The sequence below is a fragment of the Numida meleagris genome, chromosome Z, assembly GCF_002078875.1.
Source record: "Numida meleagris isolate 19003 breed g44 Domestic line chromosome Z, NumMel1.0, whole genome shotgun sequence".
Lineage (NCBI taxonomy): Eukaryota > Metazoa > Chordata > Aves > Galliformes > Numididae > Numida > Numida meleagris.
The window spans coordinates 44,055,464-44,076,948 of NC_034438.1; the positions used below are offsets into that span (position 1 = coordinate 44,055,464).

The 21,485-nt window shown below is 40.3% G+C and overlaps 1 protein-coding gene across 4 annotated transcripts in view; it reads right to left on the bottom strand.

Annotated features, from left to right (window-relative positions):
- AUH (AU RNA binding methylglutaconyl-CoA hydratase) overlaps nt 1–21,485 on the bottom strand; it is a 134,650-nt gene that overhangs the window by 61,196 nt on the left and 51,969 nt on the right. For 3 of the 4 annotated variants that reach the window (XM_021379698.1, XM_021379696.1, XM_021379697.1), the window contains 2 exons: nt 5,677–5,769; nt 5,136–5,192 (listed from right to left, as the gene is read on the bottom strand). The exons of the other annotated variant lie outside the window; for it this stretch is intronic. In XM_021379698.1, the coding sequence (XP_021235373.1) occupies nt 5,136–5,192; nt 5,677–5,769 (150 nt within the window). The remainder of the gene's footprint in view (nt 1–5,135; nt 5,193–5,676; nt 5,770–21,485) is intronic. 4 annotated transcript variants of the gene reach the window in all.

A 21,485-nucleotide genomic window follows, 5' to 3' on the forward strand; every position in this document is an offset into this window, starting at 1 on the left:
GGCAATGTATCATAAGATGCATCAGATTTCAACTTGAAATGTCTGACATTTTATTTAACCTTTACACTTGGTTGAATTGTACAACTTCTGCTCTTAGCAATATCACATTCTGTATGAGTTTTTCACATTTGGAAACTCCCTTGACACCTTTGTCATCCAAAATAGGGTATTTTTTTTCAATGTTAAAATAAATCCTGTAACAGAAACCTTCACATTGTTTTTAATAGTGAATGATGAATAATTTAAGAGATATGGAAAATACATAATGATTACCTAAACTCAGTTTTCATTCTCAATCTTATTTTCTTCCCATGCAAAGAAAACTAATTTCTTGTGTGTTCCTCTCTCATTTCTATAATTAATAAATACCATAAGTTCCCCAAACATGTTTCAAAGTCTAGAAAAACAGCCAAAATAACACTATTAGTAAAGTGGAGAGAGAAGGAGAACATATAAATGCTTCCACTAAAGCTCTCATATGCAGTATATATTAAAGACAAAAAAGTTCAACATGCTATAAAGCACAAGAAATGCTTCAACACCAAGCACACCGCATGAGGAATGAGAGACAGGCAAGGCAGGAGATGCCAGGGAGTGGTGCTGTGAAGGAGGAGCTGCATTATGCATTGCTGCACGTTGGCAATGACAGTTGAGAGCCACTGGGTAAGGACTGAGTGATAAGCAAATAAAGGGGAAGGACCAGAGGGAATGGCATGGAGCTGCATCACAATGGTCAGGCTGGATGTTAGGAGAAGGTTCTTCACGGGAGGGCAGTGGGCATTGGACAGGCTCCCCAGGGCAGTGGTCATGGCTCCAAGCTCCCAGAGTTCAGGAAGCATCTGGACACTCAGTCACATGGTCTGATTTTTGGGTGGCTCTGTGTGGAGCTGGAAGTTAGACTCACTGATCCTTATGGGTTCCTTCCCACTTGGCATATTCTATGATTCCACAGTTCTTTCTGGTTCAAGGGAAGAATAAAGGCAAAATTTGCTTTGATGATTTGAATGAAGTCTTGCTAATAAAATGCCTTCATAAAAAAATAAAAAATAAGTGAAAAGCTCTAAGTATTCAGCACATTTTTAATTTAGTTGGGTCATTATCTGCTGATGTGAGTGTATTAATTTCAATTTTATCATGTCTTTTTTTGTGGAAGCCTAAGTGTCAATATATACCAATGCCTCATATTTATACATAAAATTTATATGAAAACAATTGCATGAAACAAATCCAAATTATTTTTGTGTATATATACCTGTCTTTCCCACTTCCTATTGACACAGAGCATCTTCCTCTCATCCATCAATCTTATCTCATTCTATTAACACATTAAGAACATTTAAGTATGTTGTTTACAAACATTTGCACCTCCTCTTAACAGATCTATTACTAAATGGTATTCAAATAAGGTATTAACAAATAAAAGCAGATTTTTCAGACAGGCATAATATATGTATTGTAGACCCAGTATAATATCCATTATAGAAGACTAGAGGTAAAAAATAGAAATAAGTTATGGATGGAGACAGCTTTAAAACAAAGGACAGACAAATGTTCCAAACATCAATTTTTAACTAAGGAGAAACTTTCCACTGTGAAATACTTTTCAAGTAGAAAGACACCAAAAACTACATTCAGTTACTGAATGAGTTTTTCTTCCTTTTTACATAAGTATAGGAAGTAACAACAGAGAGAGAAAGCATACAACTTTTGTGCTGAGTTCTGCACAGAACTACAGTGTTACAAAGAAAATAATTTGTTTAAATGGCTTTTTCACTAAGAAATCAAGCTTTATCTCAGCTTAACAGTAACTGAGAAAAGCCACAAGCACCTCCTTATACAGAAGAGATAATAAAGTTTGGTCTCCTAACTCATTGCTGTCCACTGAGGTGAGTATCACGACTGGAGTGTTCTGTGATTCTGTGAAACATTCTCCACTACTAAGACATCCACAGTGCATCCCTTCTGTGTCAATTCTTCATCCTGCTCTTGATGCAATTCTATGGACTACCTTTTTTTGCAACCACTGGTCCACAGCCAAACTAGACTGCAACTCACTGACAGACCCAAAACACATATGGAAGAAAAGGAAGGAAGAGAAGGGGTTGAAAAGACGAACAGACAGTCCAATATACATGCTTGGTGTAGTGGCATACTACTACTTATGAAATTAATAGCAATTGGAAGACTTTTCAAAGAAAAAAAAAATTATTAATGTTCATCACATGCAACTTCCTCAGCACTGAGTTACCATGTCATTTTCTCCCTTCTATGTGCTTCTTCTAGTTCACTGAGTCTCAACTTCCTTACTAGATAGAGGTAAGTAAGTAAAAGGAAAAATGTAAAGATTTTCTATCTCTCCTAGCTCGCAGTTAGGCAGATAAGGCTTTTCTCATGGTGGAGAGACAGCTGGACTTCAATTTCTAACTGAAGGAGACTGAATCCTTCCCTATCACTTTCTGTGCAGCTGTCTGTGCACAAAACTAAAACATGAAAGGAGGTACTGTTGTCATACCCACTTACTTTTGCTCTGCTGCCCATCATGAATTGTACTTCTGAGACTTCAGTTGCTAGCACAGACAAGGTACACTCTACAAATGCCTACTTTGTTAACAGGATTAGAAGGAACAATTCATTTCTGTACATTAACCAGGATTCAATTAATTGCTGCTTAACCTCAGCCTTTACAAAGCTGCAGAACATTAGCGTATATTCAGAAGTAAAATTTGTCAGATCTGGGAAATTTCTGTTAAAATTAGTTGCTAACTAGACAGTGCTGGAGCAGGTCTTTTCATGCCCACATTTTAAAACAGGATGGAATGCAACACAGTACTCAAGGGCCAAAATATCATAGTTGATATTTTAGAATCTGACTACTAAATTCTAATAACATGCTCCTACTACAGCTTTTAGTATGTAACTTTTAAAAAACAAAACGTAGAGAAGATTTTCATATGACCACAAACAATCATGTTAATTATCACCTGATTTAAAATCTTTACATTTATTGCATACTCATGACAGGTAATGGAGTAGAATAAAACAGAAGTAGCTTCTCAGAAGAAGCAACATGATTTGTTGGTCAGTTTCATATGTACTAGATGGTAGCAGAAAGCTACTGAGATCTCTTAATGGCTCAGTTTCTCTTTTCAGCTCCACAGCCCTGTCCTCCTTTGCTTTCAGGCCAGCTGGAAGGTAGCACCATAAGAAAATGTTCAATTTACTCACGAAGCCTAAGATTAAAGTGGCTCTATCTGACTTCTTGCCCTAAAGGACATACATATACAGATTTCCTCCACTCACTCTTCATTTTCTGAAGACACAAGGCATGAGGAATTAATAGTTCGACAACAGGAGCTGAAAAGGGCTAAAACATTCTCAGTGGCTATTAAGGGCAGTGCAATTACAGGGCTGATCAGAAGAAGTTCTGCTAAGATGAAATGCATTCAGCAAAAATAGTCTGATAGGCAGATAGGAGCAAGGAAAAATTAATCACTGAACATACTCCAAAATTTCACAGGTTTAAAAGGCATTCTAACTTGGTAAAATACATCATATTTTCAAGGAGGTGAAGACATAGCTTCAGAGCATGATTAGGACAAGGAAAACAAAAGATTTCTCAAACCACCATCTCTGGGCAGCAGTAAAACATTCTGAAAGAAATGTTCAGCAGAATTCAAGATGAGTCAGTTGCTTAGCATTTTAAGCTGAAAGCATTACAAATTTGAAACATCTATAAATAACACAAAGTAAGGAAACCTGAGACAAGATCAGTAAGTTGAATATTGAGAATGTCTGGACAGCATGACCTGAATTTCCTGGACAGTATGCCTCCAATACTGTCCTGAACAATTCCTTGGGAGAGGGTGGAATGAAGGACCAACCAAGTGAAAAAAAAAAAAAATGCCAATAAGCAACTGCATTTTCTGTCTTTTTCTTCACGTGGACATAATTGCAAAGGATCATTATCTCATGACAACAACACCAGAAGGAAATATATCCTTAAAATCAACTACATAATTCATCTTTATCATCTGCTAAAAAGAATCCAGTCACCAATTCAGTTATCATTAAGCAAAATGTAGCTCTGACTTCAGAGGTAAAGGAGAGACAGGGAGAAAGTACTGACTGAAATCACAACTCAACTATAGCCATAAAAAAGAACATTTGAAATGAAACTGTACAATCATTGTATATGAGTGATAGGATAAGACTGTTTCTTACGCAAAGTTCGTATCAGTGTAATGATTAAGGTATTTTTAACTCTCCTCTCTACATAAGCTGCAACACTGTTCATTAGAATTAGATATAGTGCTTTCAGAATACTTATCACCCATTAGGAAAAAAATGGGTATAAAGAAAGTTTCCCAGAACTTCCCAAAATGATGGCCAAGGCCAGGTGGGGGTCAGGAGGATACACTTATTCTCAAGGTACTACCCTTTCCCCATAAAGGCAGATATGTTAATTTAAATGAAAATTATTTAACCATAGAATTAAAAAAAAAATCCAAACAAAAGATTTCGTAACATGAAGCCCTAAGCAAATATTATTTATTCTGTAACTTCAGTAACTTTAATTCATTGTGAATCCAGAAAAAGCCAGTGAACTGGCCTTCCACATTAAAAAAATAAAAACCAAAAAAATAACCCAGTAACATTTTTTTTTTTGGCAAGACAAAAGATCTATTCCCTTTATCTTTTCAGTTTTTAAATTCCTTACAATCAATTCACAAGCAGCATGAAAACAGAATATGCAATCTAAAGTACCAGATGGTTCATAAAAGTGGATCATTACTTAAATTACCATTTTTGTACACTGACAGTTAACACTACCTTTTTTCCTAGTCTGACCTTCAACAAAATTACTCAGCCTTCAGATCAAGACATCAAATCTCATTTATAGAATCACTTAATAATGCCTTAGTTAATGTAACTCTGAAAATAAAAGTTTCACTCCCTTACAATGAGTAATTGTTAATTAATTTTTAGAAACTAACGTGGGCGGTAAGTTAAAAAACAGGCCAACGATCCCTAATGGAAATATGATAATAAGCTGAAGTTTGCAAACATACAGAAATCAAGTACCAAGAGCACACGTTGTTTAATTTTCCATGGTAACAATAGTTAAAATTTCATACCTGCACCTGGAATGATTGCCAACTTTGTTTCAACTAGGCCCATCTTAGCAGAGGAGGCTAAGAAAATAAAAGTGTAAATGAGTTATTGCTACCATCTACAGAAAAACAATTTGCAAAATATGTAATAATGGCCTACAAGAATGTATATTTGTTACATTTCCTTCATAAAGAACAACAAATCACATCATAAGCGCTCTCCTATGAAAAATCTTTTAATAGATTTAACTGATCTGCCTTTATTAAAATATCCCAGCAAGGCAAGTTCTGTACATTAATAATTTTCATGTAACAAATAAGTTATTAAATCAAAAAACAATAAAGTAAAACACAGCAAAAAATACTCTGGCTATGAGTGTTCAGTGTTATGAAATTAATTATTAGCAAGAATTTCAGCCAGGTTTCTTCTTAACCCCTTTGACACAATTCGTTACAAACAATATTAGAAAACAAAATCCTTCTTATAAGACTTGTCAAGGCAAAGATTAGTTAAGCCTTCTGTAATAATAATAATGCTATGTTTAATTAACAGTTTCAGATTTACCTGCCACTCTTATGTCACAGGCTAAAGCAAGTTCCAGGCCACCACCCAATGCAGTTCCATCTATTGCAGCAATAGTTGGTACTGGAAGATTAGCTGGGGAAAAACAAAGTACCACTTACCATCAGTCTCATAAAGAGCATCTCTGAAATACCATTACATTTTCTTTGAAGTACAGTCGCACTACAGGGGAAAAAAAACAGTTCATAAAATAATACAGGGACCCACTGCTGCCAGAGCTGAGCCATGGGCAATGCTGGGTGCGCTCTGGGAGAGCAGATAAGAGAGGGAAAACTGCTGCACAATAGTAGCTGTGAGAGACGGGTGAGAGATGAGAGAGAAGCGGCCCTGCAGGCACCAAAGTCAGTCCAGGAGGAGGAGGGCAGGAAGAGCTCCAGGCACAGAGCAGAAGCTCCCTGCAGCCCAGGAGAGGCCCACGGAGGAGCAGGCTGTCTCCCTGCAGCCCATGGGCACTGCATCAAGCAGATCTCCCTGTGCAGCCATGGCAGAGCCCATGGAGCAGCAGGGGATGAGGCCTGGAGAACGCACAGCCCGTGGACATCCCAGCAGGAGCAGCCCTGGGCTGGAGCTGCAGTCCGTGGTGAGCAGCCTGAGGTGGGGCAGGAGGGCTGGGGGAGCAGTGCCTGAAGAGTGGGCCCCGCGGTACGGAGCTGTGTTGGAGCGATGCTGAGAGAGATGCAGCCTGTGGGAAGCCCAAGAAGGATCAGTTTGGGAAGGACAGCATCACATGGGAGGGTCCCACATGGAGAAGGGACAGAGAGTGATTGTGGAGGAGCGGCAGAGAGGAAGCATTATGGACAGACCGCAGCTCCCACTCCCCATTCCACTATGCTGCTCAGAGAAAGGGGCTAGAAAAGGGTGGATAACTGCCTCTTAACAGAAACTGAGGAGCCCAGTGGACTTCACTAAATTGTTGGCACTCAAATTTTAAGAATACTACATTACTAAAAAGGATAAAGGAATAAGTAAGCAGCATTAAACAGCAATTTAATAGTAAACAGTACTCAAGAGGATTCCAATGAACTTCTGTAGTGTGTAATATGAAAAACACCAAATAATAAGCGAGTTCAGACAATGAGTTCAAAAAGGATTACTTCACACGCTAACATATTGCATATTCTGTGTACACACAGCAAAACCCAAACCAGATCCACTACTCATTTACTACCATACCATCAGTGCTTAATGACAATATGGAAGATGAAGGTTCTAAGTGTAAAAACAAAAAAGCAGGGTTCATTTCACTATATGTTTTCTTTAAGTCAGCAAGAGAGCCAGATTTAACACACACAAAAAAAGTGCACCATGTAGGTTGCTCCAAAAGTAATGTTTCCTATTTATTTCTATGGAAACTGCAGCCAATAAACAGAGAATAAGAACACTATTTGATGGAGCAAATTCTCAGCTACAAAAAACTATTTTTCAACAGTCACCGCCACTAGCTATACACTTTTGCTGAAGATGAACAAGAGCCTGCATGCCCTGCTCACAAAAATCTGCACCAACAGAAGTGACCCACTGCTTCACATCTAATATGACACTGTCAATGCTAGGAAAATCTCTCCCATGCAATCTAACTTTCATCAGCCTGAATAGACAGAAGTCAGAAGGTACCGAATTAGAACAATACAGTGAGTGTGGTAGGACTGTCTAGCATTGTGGTCCACAGTTTACAAACTGGTATGGAGCCTGGCATTATCGTATTGCAAGAGAAGGGATGTCGTTTTCTCTGGCCTGCCTCTGGAAATTTCAGCCTTCAGCTAAGCCAGCATTGCCACATAGCAGTCAGAGTTGATCATTTGTCCGGGTTCCAGAAAATCCAGAAGGATCATCCCTTTCCTGTCTATCCCACAAGATTGTGCACATCACTTTAACCGCTGAAGGATGTGTCTTGATCTGTTCCTTAAATGGGGAATTTACATGTTGCCACTTCATGTACTGCTGGTTCCAGCTTGCAGTGGTGTCACCACATCTCATCACCAGCAATGATGCAATCCAGGAAAGTGTCATCTTCAGTCTTGTATTGGTTCAACAGGTCCTGAGAAACTTCAGTGGTGGTGATCTTTCTGCTCCTGTGTGAGCATTCACGGGACCCACCTGGAACAAACTTTGCAATATTTCAACGTTGTCAGCATTGTTTCTAACACAGTGAAGCCAATATTCAGCTCCTGTTCCCTGGCTGTAATGACACTCCTCATTTCATGGTGTGGCAGCTGCAAATGGCCAGAAGAATCACAGAATCATAGAATCACACAACAGCTTACTTTGGACGGGACCTTTAAGATCATCAAGTTCCAACCCTCCTGCTATGGGCAGGGACACCTCCCACTAGACCGGGTTGCTCAAAGCCCCATCCAGCCTGGCCTTGAATGCTTCCAGGGAGGGGGCATCCACCACCTCCCTGGGCAACCTGTTCCAGTGTCTCACCACCCTCACAGTAAAGAATTTCTCCCTAATACCTAGTCTAAATCTATCCTCTTCCAGTTTAAAACCATTTCTCCTCGTCCTGTCACTACATGCGACTTTTTTAGAAAAAAGGCCCTCCCCGCTTTCCTGTAGGCCCCCTTCAGGTACTGGAAGGCCACTCTAAGGTCTTCTCGGAGCCTTCTCTTCTCTAGGCTGAAGAACCCCAGCTCTCTCAGCCTGTCCTCACAGGGGAGGTGCTTCAGCCCTCTGATCATCTTTGTGGCCCTCCTTCTGGACCCACTGTGTCCTTCTTGTGTTCGGGCCCAACACAGGTGGACACAGTACTCCAGGTGGGGTCTCACAAGAGCAGAGTAGACAGGCAGAAATCACCTCCCTTGACATGCTGGTCACATTTCTCTTGATGCAGTAATGAATAGAATGCATTGCTTTCAGAGTGACATAAGTATATGCTTAGGCATTTTTATTCTCAAGTGTGCATTTTTGTGATACTGTTACAGATAAGTTATATGAAGATGTTATGTCTTGACATATATATCATACCCTGTTTTAGAAACACTTTTTTTTTCCTGAGTGCTACTTCAGGTGACCAGTGCTTATGTAACACTGACCAAATTTGTCTGTGTGTGCTGGAGGTAAATATAAACAGGAAAGCTAGAATGCTATAGTATAGAAATCCAGTGAGAAGAACTTCTTGATTCTCTGTTAGGGAGAAGCAGATGTATGCTATAACTTGAAAAGGCATTCAGTGGGAAACTGAATGAAATATGGCAGATACAAGTCAAACTTGAAAAAGGAAAAAATTATAATTAGCAGTGCTGTGCATGACAACCAGCTTCAGGAATCATAGTCTCCGTGCGTTGCAGAAACTGAATGGGAGATTCTGGCGCAGTATTTCTCTTGCCACTTTACATTGTTGTCTGTTCATTTAAATGCAGAGCCTACTTAACACAGTTCAAGACTGCTACCATTCTGAGTGTATTGCTGGTCTCTTGGTTGTTTTCCAGTAGTGGCTTTGATTTACTGCTTCTCTTGACACTGAATTAATTTAAGATACCCTTTGAATAAGTATTGTCTGCTTCCTAAGTGGACAGTGCTGTCCTTGTAGAGCTGAAACTATGGGCTTTGTCAAATTACATTGGATTGTTTTTCATTAAAAAACACAATACTAAACTCTGTACCATTGTAAGGCCAATGAATGTGACATTAAACTTCTCTACTAAGATGTTATTTTCTATTTGTGTCCACAATAGTTAATACACTTTTTTTTCATAATAACAACATTCTAAAATTGTAGATATTTAAAATTGAGAAATGGGACTGGAAAAGCAGAGGAGCTGATTGTCCTTCACAAATCTGAGGATTCAGAATAGAGGTGGCTTTGCATTTTCAATTCATTGCTTTGGTCTTTGTCAGTGCCATAAATTAACATAGTTTCATCTGTGGTTTAGTTTTTTTTCTGGTAGTAATTCCAAATACTGGTCTGTGAGAAAAAGCAGCTGTGCCCTGAACACAGGTCTTTAATTGTCCTTCACAAGAACTTGCTGTATAGAAAGAAGGGTTATGTTTGGTCGAATGGTTTATTGAGATTGACATAGCTAGTTCACACATTGACTGTTAAAGCTGTCTTCCAGTATGACCTGCTGTCCTCAACTTCCTCATCTAGGTAGCCGTATTATGTATGTTTGATAATTTGGGAAATTCTACCCCATCCTGCTAGTGTTTGAAATTGTATGTTACAAGGTAGCAGACCTTTTAATCTAACTTCAGTACCTGGGAAGATTTAAAGAATGCATGTATTGTCAGGCATAGTGAACATGAATTCTTGCCTTTGTAATGTGATATCCTTCTACAATAAGGAAGGTGGATGAAATATTTCTGGATTTTAGTAAGGATTTTGTTACTATTCTTCTGGACATACAGTCCAACTATAAGTTGAGACGTTGATGTTCCACAGGGTTATGAATTGGCTGAATGGTCAAAAGGTTGTAGTAAATGGGGCTTCATCTGGCTGGTGGCCAGTCGGTAGGGGTGTCTCGGCTACTCCATTCCATTCCGTTCCTGAATGAGAGTGGCTAATTTTTTAGCTCTTTCCTTGTCTCAATTTCTAGTCCTGTATCTAGAACTGATTGCTATTAAAAAGACAGCAGCTCTTGATGTAGTACAGAAAATGTTATGCTACTCTGTGGTATCCAGGAAATCCTAAGCTCATTGTTTACGCCCTGCTACAGGTTTTCAGAATAGCATGTTCAAATCTTGTATAGCACATACATTTTGCCTGGATAAGTGCTGGTTGTTGCAGTTGACCAGAGCAGCTTTGACAATATTACAGAGATAGATTGTTTCCTCTGCAGTGTTTGTTGAGTGAGCTGATTGAAAGTATTGCATAATACATTAAGGTAATGGTAGAAATAAAAGTACTTTCATATTGGGATAGGGAAAGTACATTTATGAAATGCTGCTGAAAATAGATATAAGAGAAAAAATCTACATGTGTTCAGCTAAAATGATCCCAGTATTAGAGATTTTCCTCATGTCAAACAAGAATTCTACTGATAGTAAAGCATACATTAACTCCATAATGGCTATCAAGCAGATGATCAATAAACAAATGAAAATCTTGTCCCACTGGAGTCCCAGTGCTCTATCAGGAAGAAAAAATTTCACATAGAATGTAAAAATATAACTGAAGTAGTTTATCCCTGGCATCTTTCTTTTGCTTTGTAAATTCATGTACTGGAATATGTGGTAGGCTATTTGTGTGAAGAATAAATTCTTAAATGTATTTAGAAAGGATAAGGTGCACTCAGAAAGCAAATACGCATTTTTCTTATAGCCAGAGCTTGTTCATATTTGCTCAGAAAGTGTATTCTGACATCTAAGGTTTATTTCATTATTCTTTTACTGAGGACATAATAAAACTATAAGAGGGAACATGAAGAAACTGAGGAGTCTGTCTGTAAACTGAAGTGTATCACTGAAGACAAACGAATTCTCCAAACTATCTTATGTAGCATAAAAATGTTCAGGAGAATTTTGAGAAAGCTGGCAACAGAGAACTGTAGCTAAACAGTTTTATAAAAGTGCGCCTGTCATTATTTTCCCAGCTTTTGCTATTGTCGTCAGGGATACAAAGCACACAGTGCCCTTTTCTTGTCAACAATAAAGTACCAAACAGAAATTTTTAAAATTAGTAACATGATATGCCTAAATAAAGTCTCAGAACTATTTTTCTAAAACATTTGCGGGTGATCAGTGAGTGATCAGTAGAGGAAATGGGAAATTAATGGGATTGAGGGAGTTGTCTTAAGAAAACGCTATAGCTGATGTTGTAATAAAGGAAAAATATACTTTGCTTAGTAATCAACAATGTGCAGTAATTATTTTCATTAGAAAGCCAAGTTCTTTACAGGTAGCAAAAAATACGTTTTTTTATGCAGCTTTTTTTTTGCTTCATGAACTTCGAGGGTATTAAAGGAAAGATAATCATTTTGAAATCAATCTACCAATAGTAGCATTCTATTAAGCTTCTTATTGAAGCACAAGAATTAGAGGGTATCGAAAAGCCTTTCACAGTTGTATATAGCAAACGTTTGAAAGAGAATTGCGTGTATTCTAATGCACATATACACCATTCAAGTTTAGAAGTGTGGTCATGCTTCTGCACACGGAGATGTTTTCTTGTCTATTTTTTAAATATGTTAATACATAAATCACTTGGAGAAGCCTTCTTTTTTTTACTTTTTTTTTTTGAAGTTATGACAGCAAAAGCTTTGTAGCAATTCATCACTTTTCTTGTCCAAAATCATTTGATCAATCTTCTTTGCCTTCAAGACAACAATTGCAGTCTCTCTTAGCCTCTCATTTGTTGCTATAAATATCGGTAGGTTTTCATTGTGTTGTAATTACCCTGCAAAAGCAATGAAAGTGCTTGCTGAACTGAAAACACAAGTAAACTTTGTTTGTCTCGGTGTCAGATATTACAAGACAAAGTCCATTCCTGAAACATAGCTGACATTCCTAACCAAGTGCAAAGTTTATGTTCCAGGTAGTGAGTTGTTGTTCTTCAGGAAAAGAGCTGCAAATATGAAATCAAGATTCTCTATCCTGTTGCCAAGCTTCAGAATTATGTTTCTGACTTCCTGTGACACAAATGTAATTATGTGATTCAAATGTGCCTATTATAAAGAATATTTCAGTTATCATAATTCCCCATGGATTTAGAATCATAGAATTGCTCAGGTTGGAAAGGACCTTCAAGATCATCAAGTCCAACCACAACCTAACCATACTGCTCTAACAACCCACCACTAAATCATGTCCCTCAGCACCACATCCAGACAGTTTTTAAAAACACATCCAGGGATGGTGACTCAACCACCTCCCTGGGGAACCTGTTCCAGTGCTTAACAACCCCTTCTGTAAAGAAGTTTTTCCTGATATCCAACCTAAACCTCCCCTAGTGCAACTTGAGGCCATTTCTCCTTGTCCTGTCACCTGTCACCAGTGAGAAGAGACCAACCCCACTCTCACTGCAATCACCTTTCAGGTATTTGAAGAGAACAATGAGGTCTCCCTTCAGCCTCCCCTTCCCCATACTAAACAGACCCAGTTCCTTCATCTGCTCCTCATAGGCCATATTCTCCAAGCCCTTCATAAGCCTTGTTGGTCTTCTTTGGACCTGCTCCAGCACCTCAATGTCCTTTCTGTATTGAGGCGCCCAAAACTGAACACAGTACTCGAGGTGGGGCCTCACTGGTGCCGAGTACAGGGGCAGGATGACTTCCCTAGTCCTGCTCACCGCACCATTCCTGATCCAAGCCAGGATGCCACTGGCCTTCTTGGCCACCTGGGCACACTGCTGGCTCATATTCAGCCGACAGTTCATCAGCACACCAAGGTCCCTTTCCGTCAGGCAGCTTTCCAGCCACTCCTCCCCAAGCCTGTAGGGTTGCCTGGGGTTGTTGTGACCAAATTGCAGGACCCGACACTTGGCCCTATTGAAACTCATACGGTTTGCTTTAGCCCACAGTTCCAGTCTATCCAGGTCCCTCTGTAGTGCCTTTCTACCCTCTGGCAGATCAACATGCCCTCCTGACTTGGTGTCATCTGCAAGCTTACTGAGGGTGCACTCAATCCCCTCATCAAGATCATTAATAAAGATGTTGAATGGAAGAGGCCCCAGCACCGAGCCCTGGGGGACACCATTCGTGACTGGCCGCCAACTGGATTTAACTCCACTGACCACAACTCTTTGGGTCCAGCCATCCAGCCAGTGTTTCACCCAGCAGAGTGTATGCCCATCCAAACCATGGGCAGCCAGCTTCTTCGTGAGGATGCTGTGTGGGACAGTGTCAAAGGCCTTACTGAAGTCCAGGTAGACCACATCACCAGCCCTACCTTCATCCGCTAAGTGGGTCACGCTATCACAGAATGAAATCAGGTTTGTCAAACAGGATCTGCCATTCATAAACCCATGCTGACTGGGCCTGATCCCCAGGTTGATCTTTAACTGATCCCGATGAATCGTGATGGCTCCCGAGATCATCCGTTCCATCACCTTCCCTGGCAACAAGGTGAGACTGATGGGTCTACAGCTACCAGCATCATCTTTCTGGCCCTTCTTGAAGATGGGAGTCACATTTGCAAGTCTCGAGTCAACCGGGACATTCCTGGTTAGCCAAGACTGTTGAAAGATGATGGAGAGCAGCCTGGCAATCACATCCGCCAACTCCCTCAGCACTCTAGGGTGCAGTCCATCTGTCCCCATGGACTTGTGAGTGTCCAGCTTTTGGAGCAGCTCCAAAACCATCTCATTGTGGATTGTGCATGGCCTATTCTGTTCCCCATCCCCAGCTGCCAGCTCAAGGGGCTATGTCCACAGGGTGCAACTAGTCTTACTATTAAAGACTGAGGCAAAGAAGGCATTAAGTACCTCAGCCTTATCCTGATCCTTGGTCACCGTGTTGCCCTCAGCGTCCAGCAAGGGATGGAGATTCTCCTTAGCCCTCCTTTTACTGTTGATGTATTTATAGAAATATTTATTGTTGTTCTTCACCTTAGTGGCCAAGTTCAGTTCTAGAGTGGCCAAGTTCAGTTCTAGATTTCCTTTGTTTGCCCCTCAGAGCATGTAGTTTTATGCATGCTTGTTGTTCTGCTGGGAAAATTTTGAATTATATACTCAAGAGCAGCATCATAAAACAGGATAAAATACTTAGATAGTGAACAGGTGGAAGAGAAGTCTGTACGGAGTTAGAGGATGTGAATATTTAAGTGTAATCTTATTTGACTTAATTATCCATCCCAGCTGTTATAACTAGTTAGCAAATTTTTAAGTGATCGCTAGTAATCACTAATATTTATATCTCTGGCCTTTTGAAGAATCTTTCACAACTTCTAAACCAGGAAATCTGCAGTGTAGGTTAGTAAAGGAACTATATTATGATATAGGTCTTGAACCTTTTAACACTGCAGATGTAAGAGTCAGCCCATAGACTTTAAATAGTGTGTACTTTTTAGCTATTGTTTGTTGAAGTAGTGCCTTTAAATAAATTCACCACCAGAACCCCGAAGTCCTTTTCCATAGAGTTGCTGTCATAGAATCATGGAATCATAGAATCTCACACTTCGCCTTGTAGAAACTCTTTTGATTCCCATATGCCCTCTTTTGAAGGTTGTCCAGGTCCCTTTGGATAGTTTTGTTAACTTCACTAGTGAGCTTGGTGTCATCAGCAAACTTGCTGAGAATACACTTGATCCCGCTGTTAATCTCACTAATAAAGATGTTGAAGACCACTGGTCCCAAGATGGACCCCTGGGGGGATACCATTCCTCAATGGTCTCCACCTGTACATACAGCTGTTGGCCACAGCCCTCTGTCTGTGACCATCAAACAATTCTGTATCCACTGAAAAGAGCACTCTTCAAATCTGTATCTTTCCAATTTAGAGATAACGCAGTGTGGGACAATATCAAAGGCCTTGCAGAGAAAGAACTTGTTCAGTAGTTAATAAGTTAATAAGTAAATGCCAGTTTCTTTTCAGAGGTTGCCTTTTATAACTATAGTTTTATACTGAGTTTTTAATGAATTATTTAGAGGACTCTATAGTTACATAAGATCATGGTCATTAGAATGCAGATAACTTCCACTTTTCTTTGGGACTGTTAGTGTCTGCAACATCTGAATTGTTTGTGTGAACTTTGTGTCACACACCTGAGAAACTGTTTCTTGGTTGAATTCTCCAGATCTGATTTTTGTATCAGAGGGAAATCCTCTTCAGGTAGTTGGTGGTAGGGCAGTAGAAGCTGAACCTTCCTACCAGTATTCCATTGCATTTTGTTGCCTTGTGACAGATGGCAACAGAGGGGCAATCTGACAAAAGGGTGTCTGATATGGAAGTGTGTTTGAAGAAACGGGCATCATTGAATTCCTCCATGTGAAAAAAAGACACTCACTGAAATTCATCAACATTTTATGAATGTTTATGGAGACCAATCAGTGGATGTGAGCACAGTGGGTGGTATCTTTCACCAGTGGTTACAGCGATGTGAAAGACAAACCAAGCTCTGGACATCAGGAGAAGAGACTTCAAACGCTTCAGGGAACTGCCTGGCAGGGTGATGTGGGACAAAGCCCTCGAGGGAAGAGAGGCCCAAGAAAGCTGATCAGTATTCAAGGACCATCTCCTCCAAGACCAGAAGCAAGGCATCCCCAGAAAAAGGAAGGCAGGCAAGAATGCCAAGAGGTTTCTGTGGATCAGCACAGAACTCCTGGACTTACTTAAGCTTAAAAAGGAAGTCTATAGGGAGTGGAAGCCGGAATGGGTTACCTGGGAGGACTACAAAGAAGCTGTCTGAGCAGCCAGGGATCAGGTTAGGAAAGCTAAAACCCGGACAGAATTAGATCTTGCAAGGGACATAAAGGGGAACAAGAAAAAATTCTATGGGTGTATCAGCGATAAAAGGAAGGCCAGGGAAGATGTGAGCTCTCTCTCGAAGGAAACTGGAGACCTGGTCATGGGCATACAGAGAAAGTGGAGTGACTTCTTTGTCTCAGTCTTCACCGGCAAGGTAGCTGCACTGCCCAAGCTGCAGAAAGAAAAGGTAAGAACTTGGAGAAGGAAGATCTGTCTGCAGTAAGTGAAGATCGGGTTTGAGACCATCTAAAGAACCTGAAGGTGCAAGTCTGTGGGACCGGATGAGATCCATCCAGGGGTTCTGAGGGAACTGGCGGATGAAGTTGCCAAGCCACTGTCCATCATATTTGAAAGGTCATGGCAGTCTGGTGAAGTTCCCACTGATGGGAAAAGGGGAAACATAACCCTCATGTTCAAGAAGGGAAAAAAAAGAAGATCCAGGGAACTACAGGCCACTCAGTCTCGCCTCTGTGCCTGGCAAGATCATGGAGCATATCCTCCCGAAGGCCCTACATGGAAACTAAAGATGAGGTGACTGGTAGTAACCAACATGGCTTCACCAAGGACGAGTCATGCCTGAGAAACTTGGTGGCCTTTTATGATGGAGTTACAGCGTCAGTGGATAAAGGAAGAGCAAGTGATGTCATCCACCTGGACTTGTGCAGAGCATTTGACACTATCCCGCGTGACATCCTGGTCACCAAATTGGAGAAGAATGAATTTGATGGATGGACCTCTTGCTGGATAAAGTATTGGCTGGATGGTCACACTCAGAGAGTTGTAGTCAGTGGTTCAAAGTCCAAGTGGAGACCAGTGACGAGTGGCATTCCTCAGGGATCAGTGCCGGGACTGGTATTATTTAACATCTTTGTAGGCGATACAGACAGTGGGATCGAGTTCACCCTCAGCAAGTTTGCAGACGACTCCAAGCTGAGCGGTGCAGATGACATGTCAGAGGGAAGGGGTGCCATCCAGAGGGACCTGGACAGGTTTGACAGGTGGGCCCATGTCAACCTCATGAAGTTCAAGGTCCTGCACCTGGGTCAGGGCAGTCCCAAGCATAGATACAGGTTGGGTGGAGAATGGCTTGAGCGCAGCTCTGAGGAGAAGGATTTGGGGCTGTCAGTTGAAAGATTCGGCATGAGCCAGAAATGTTCTCTTGCAGCCTGGAAGGCCAGCAGTATCCTGGGTTGCATCAAGAGAAGCGCGACCAGCACGTCAAGGGAGGTGATTTCTGCCTGTCTACTCTGCTCTTGTGAGACCCCACCTGGAGTACTGTGTCCGCCTGTGTTGGGCCCGAACACAAGAAGGACACTGAGCTGTTGAAGAGGGTCCAGAGGAGGGCCACAAAGATGATCAGAGGGCTGAAGCACCTCCCCTGTGAGGACAGGCTGAGAGAGCTGGGGTTCTTCAGCCTAGAGAAGAGAAGGCTCCGAGAAGACCTTAGAGTGGCCTTCCAGTACCTGAAGGGGGCCTACAGGAAAGCGGGGAGGGCCTTTTTTCTAAAAAAGTCGCATGTAGTGACAGGACGAGGAGAAATGGTTTTAAACTGGAAGAGGATAGATTTAGACTAGGTATTAGGGAGAAATTCTTTACTGTGAGGGTGGTGAGACACTGGAACAGGTTGCCCAGGGAGGTGGTGGATGCCCCCTCCCTGGAAGCATTCAAGGCCAGGCTGGATGGGGCTTTGAGCAACCCGGTCTAGTGGGAGGTGTCCCTGCCCATAGCAGGAGGGTTGGAACTTGATGATCTTAAAGATCTCTCCCAACCCAAACCATTCTATTATTCTATGATTTCCATGGAAATTATAACAGATATAAGGGGCACAACAACGGTATTTGATAGAGGAAATTCTCAGCTACAAAACACTACTTTTCAGCATAGTCACTACCACCAGCTATGCGTTTTCACTAACAATGAACAAGAGGCTACATGCCACACTCATAAAAATCCACATGGCTTGTCTTTCAAGTCACTGTAACCACTGCTGAAATTCACCACCCACCCAGCACTGTGCTTATGTCCACTGTCTGGTCTCCAGAAATGTTCACCAAGCATCGATGAATATCAGTGAGTGCCATTTTTTCCACATGGAGGAATTCAGCAACAGACCATTGTTTCATACACATTTCTATGTCAGACTGCCTCTCTGCTGCTGTCACATGGCAATAAAATGAAATGGAATATTGGTGGGAAGGTTCAACCTCTAGTGATGTACCACCACTATTCACCTCTCATGTAGTGGGCCAACATAAAATGGGAAGCATTACATTCAGAGCAGCCCTTGTAATTTGTTAGTTAACCCTTGCCTCTGATTGTTCATTTCAGCAAGTTCTATAACACTCAAAAACCTTACCAAACACAAGCCCGCAAGACAATTAAGTTATCATTTTTTGAACTACCCAGCACTTGCTTATTCACAGAACACGTATACCTTCTTAAACTGAGAATTTTATACCCATTTCAAATGATAGTTGCTTCTTAAGTTGACAAATTAGACTTTACTGAGGTTTTGTTCATCCTCCTAAGCTTAACCAAATTAATTTGCATGTCTCTGCCACAAGAAATGGAAAGCAACTTTCTATAAAGTGGGCTTCTTCTATCCTTCATTTGGCAATGGAAAACTGAATTCTGTCCAAAACACTCAATCACTAGCACAATCTGTAGCAAAGTAAATTCTATATCTGTTTGTTTTGAATTTAATGCAGGTAATTCCCACACTCCTTGAGCTCCAGAATAAGCAAAACTCTATCAGGACAAAATATTTACATTTTATTATTTTATTTAGACTCTTAACATGATTTATAATTTTAAAATCACATACACAAAAGGAAAAGCACTTTTAAAATGTGTGAACAACTAGATGAAAGGTGACACTCAAAGAGTTATAATAAATAGGCTTACATAAAGCTAGTCGCTATTGGGGTTCCCTAGGGCTCCACTTTGGGTGGAGTGTGTTATGAAAGACCTGGAAAGAGATTTCACAGCACAACTATCAGCGAAGAATGAATTTCAAGTGAGAATTAAGTACACTTTTTACTGCATAACATTATAATATGTAGTTGCATATAGAACTGGAAAGTGTATTTTATTTCATTTATCAAATGAAAATAGAAATATTGTCTCCCTTGTTTTGAAAAGCCTTGCTGAAAATTTATGGAACGCTATTCACACAATCCAAGGATTTCTAACAGATCTCTACTGACCATATTTTATAAACTCAGGCATACTCTTGAAGTGTACTTGATGAAATAAATAAATGTCAAAATACAGGTGATGGTCATTAAGATATCATTTGAACAACAACTAAGAATCTGAGAAACTAGAAACTGGCATATACAAAATAATTATCACAGAAGAAATATTTAGCAGAGCAATGAATAAGCATTTTGTGTTTTGAAGACAAAATTCCATTTATAAGGGAACAGCCTTTTATCATATTTGACCTGTATGTTTTCGACATATCTTACCAGAGAACAAAATACCTTCAAGCTGGAGAACTCAGCAGTGCAGTCAGCTTCTTTCCTTGGAGTTTCTATTACTGTACTGGGACTTTTACTGTTAGTCAAACCTCCATAGTATTTGAGTTTCTGAGGCTTCTGAAATAAGGCAATGTAACACAGAACAGTTAAGGCTGGAAGGGACCTCTGGTGGAAATCTGGTCCAATCCCTGTTCAAGCAGGGACACCCAGAGCAGGTTACCCAGAACTATATTTAGGCAACTTCTGAACAACTCCAACGAGGAGATCCCGCAACCTCTCTGGACAACCTGTGCCACTGCTCAGTCATCTGCAGAGCACACACGTGTTTCCTGATGTTCAAAGGAAACCCTCTGTATTCCAAATGGCGCCCATTATCTCTTGTCCTGGTGCTGGTCATCACTGAGAAGAGCTTGGCTCCATCCTCTTCACACCCTCTCTTCAGGTATTCATAGACACTGATAAGACCATTCTAAGCTTCCTCTTCTTCAGGTTGAACAATCCCAATTATTGACCTTACCACTGATATTGCTAAGATTTTACCACAAAAAAGTGGGGTACTAGCAGACCAGAAATCAAATGAAACTTATACAATCCTGATTCCACTCTTAGGAACTCTGAGATCATGTTCAGTCAACGTGTCTCCAAAACACCTGTAACATGTAATTTGGCACAACCTAAGAATTTCCAGGAATATATAATCTTGAATTGTCGAAAAAGGAATATTTTGGAGAGTAGATTATTCTCTAAAGGATGAACAAGTGTATTCTTTTTAGGTAAATCAAGACTGACAGAGAACTTGTAACGAGGAAAAAAAAGTCTGTAAGTATAGGTTTGTATCTGCTTTCAATAAAAATAATAAAATAAAAAAGCACTCAACAGGAAACATTGTTCATGAAACAAAAGCAAGTAACAGACTGCAAGGTCTGCTTATTTCAGATCTAAGTCCACCCGAAAGCTGTTTTCCCTCCAAATGGACATTAAAATCAAGCATGACCACACTTTGACTGGGATTTTTAGAAGTATCCAAGAGAACTGATTTCCAGTTTTTTTACCTCTTTTGTGGGATTTAGGTACTTATGCCTATGTTCTGTTCTTTGGAAGGGCTTTGGTAACTAATGGTGTTTCTCACTCACTAGGGGTTGGGACCAAATTTGACCCTGAATAATCACATATACTTGCTGAGTCCAAATTATTTATGAAGATTCTCTTCATAAATAGAGAGAGAGAGAGAGAGAGAGACAGGGAGGGAGAGAGAGATAGAGAAGGAAGGAGTGAGGGAGGGAGATGGAGGGAGAGAGGGAGGGAGAGAGAGAGAGAGGGAGGGAGGGAGGGAGGGAGGGAGGGGAAAAAAAGACAAAAACCCACACAACTCCACTATAATTTTAACAGAAGCAACCACTGCTAAAAATAGATCCTATTTTGATTCTTTTTCCTCTCAACTTAAGATCTAAAAACTGCAATTAACAGCTCAGTACAACTTTTTCAGCTTTTTTAAAGTGCTTATTTTTATACTAAGTGATATTTACTGCAGTATTAAAACTTAACGCAAATTTAGCAAGAAGTCATAAATTAATTCCATACAGACAAGCAAAGTATGTTTTTAATTTCCTGAAAATTCTCTTCTGCACTTGCATTCCAAAATGATGCTACAGTCTTTTACAAAATCAGTAGTGTAAGGATTTTAAACAAAATAAAATTGACAGGAACTGAAGAAAGCCAAAGTATGTCAATTCAAAAAAGCTAAATTTATCCAGTCGTTCAAGATGTAATTAACCTTTCCTGTATCTTGCCTATAGAGATAAATTAACATTCTTCTTACTGAAAATACTATTAGAAAGATGCATTTTCTTACTAGGTCAGACATCTGAACACAAACATAATTATTAAAATGCGACCTATTTCTGAAAAGCAAAAAGAACACTTTTTAAATGAGATTACAGCACTAAACTTGGATAGAATAAAGATGGAA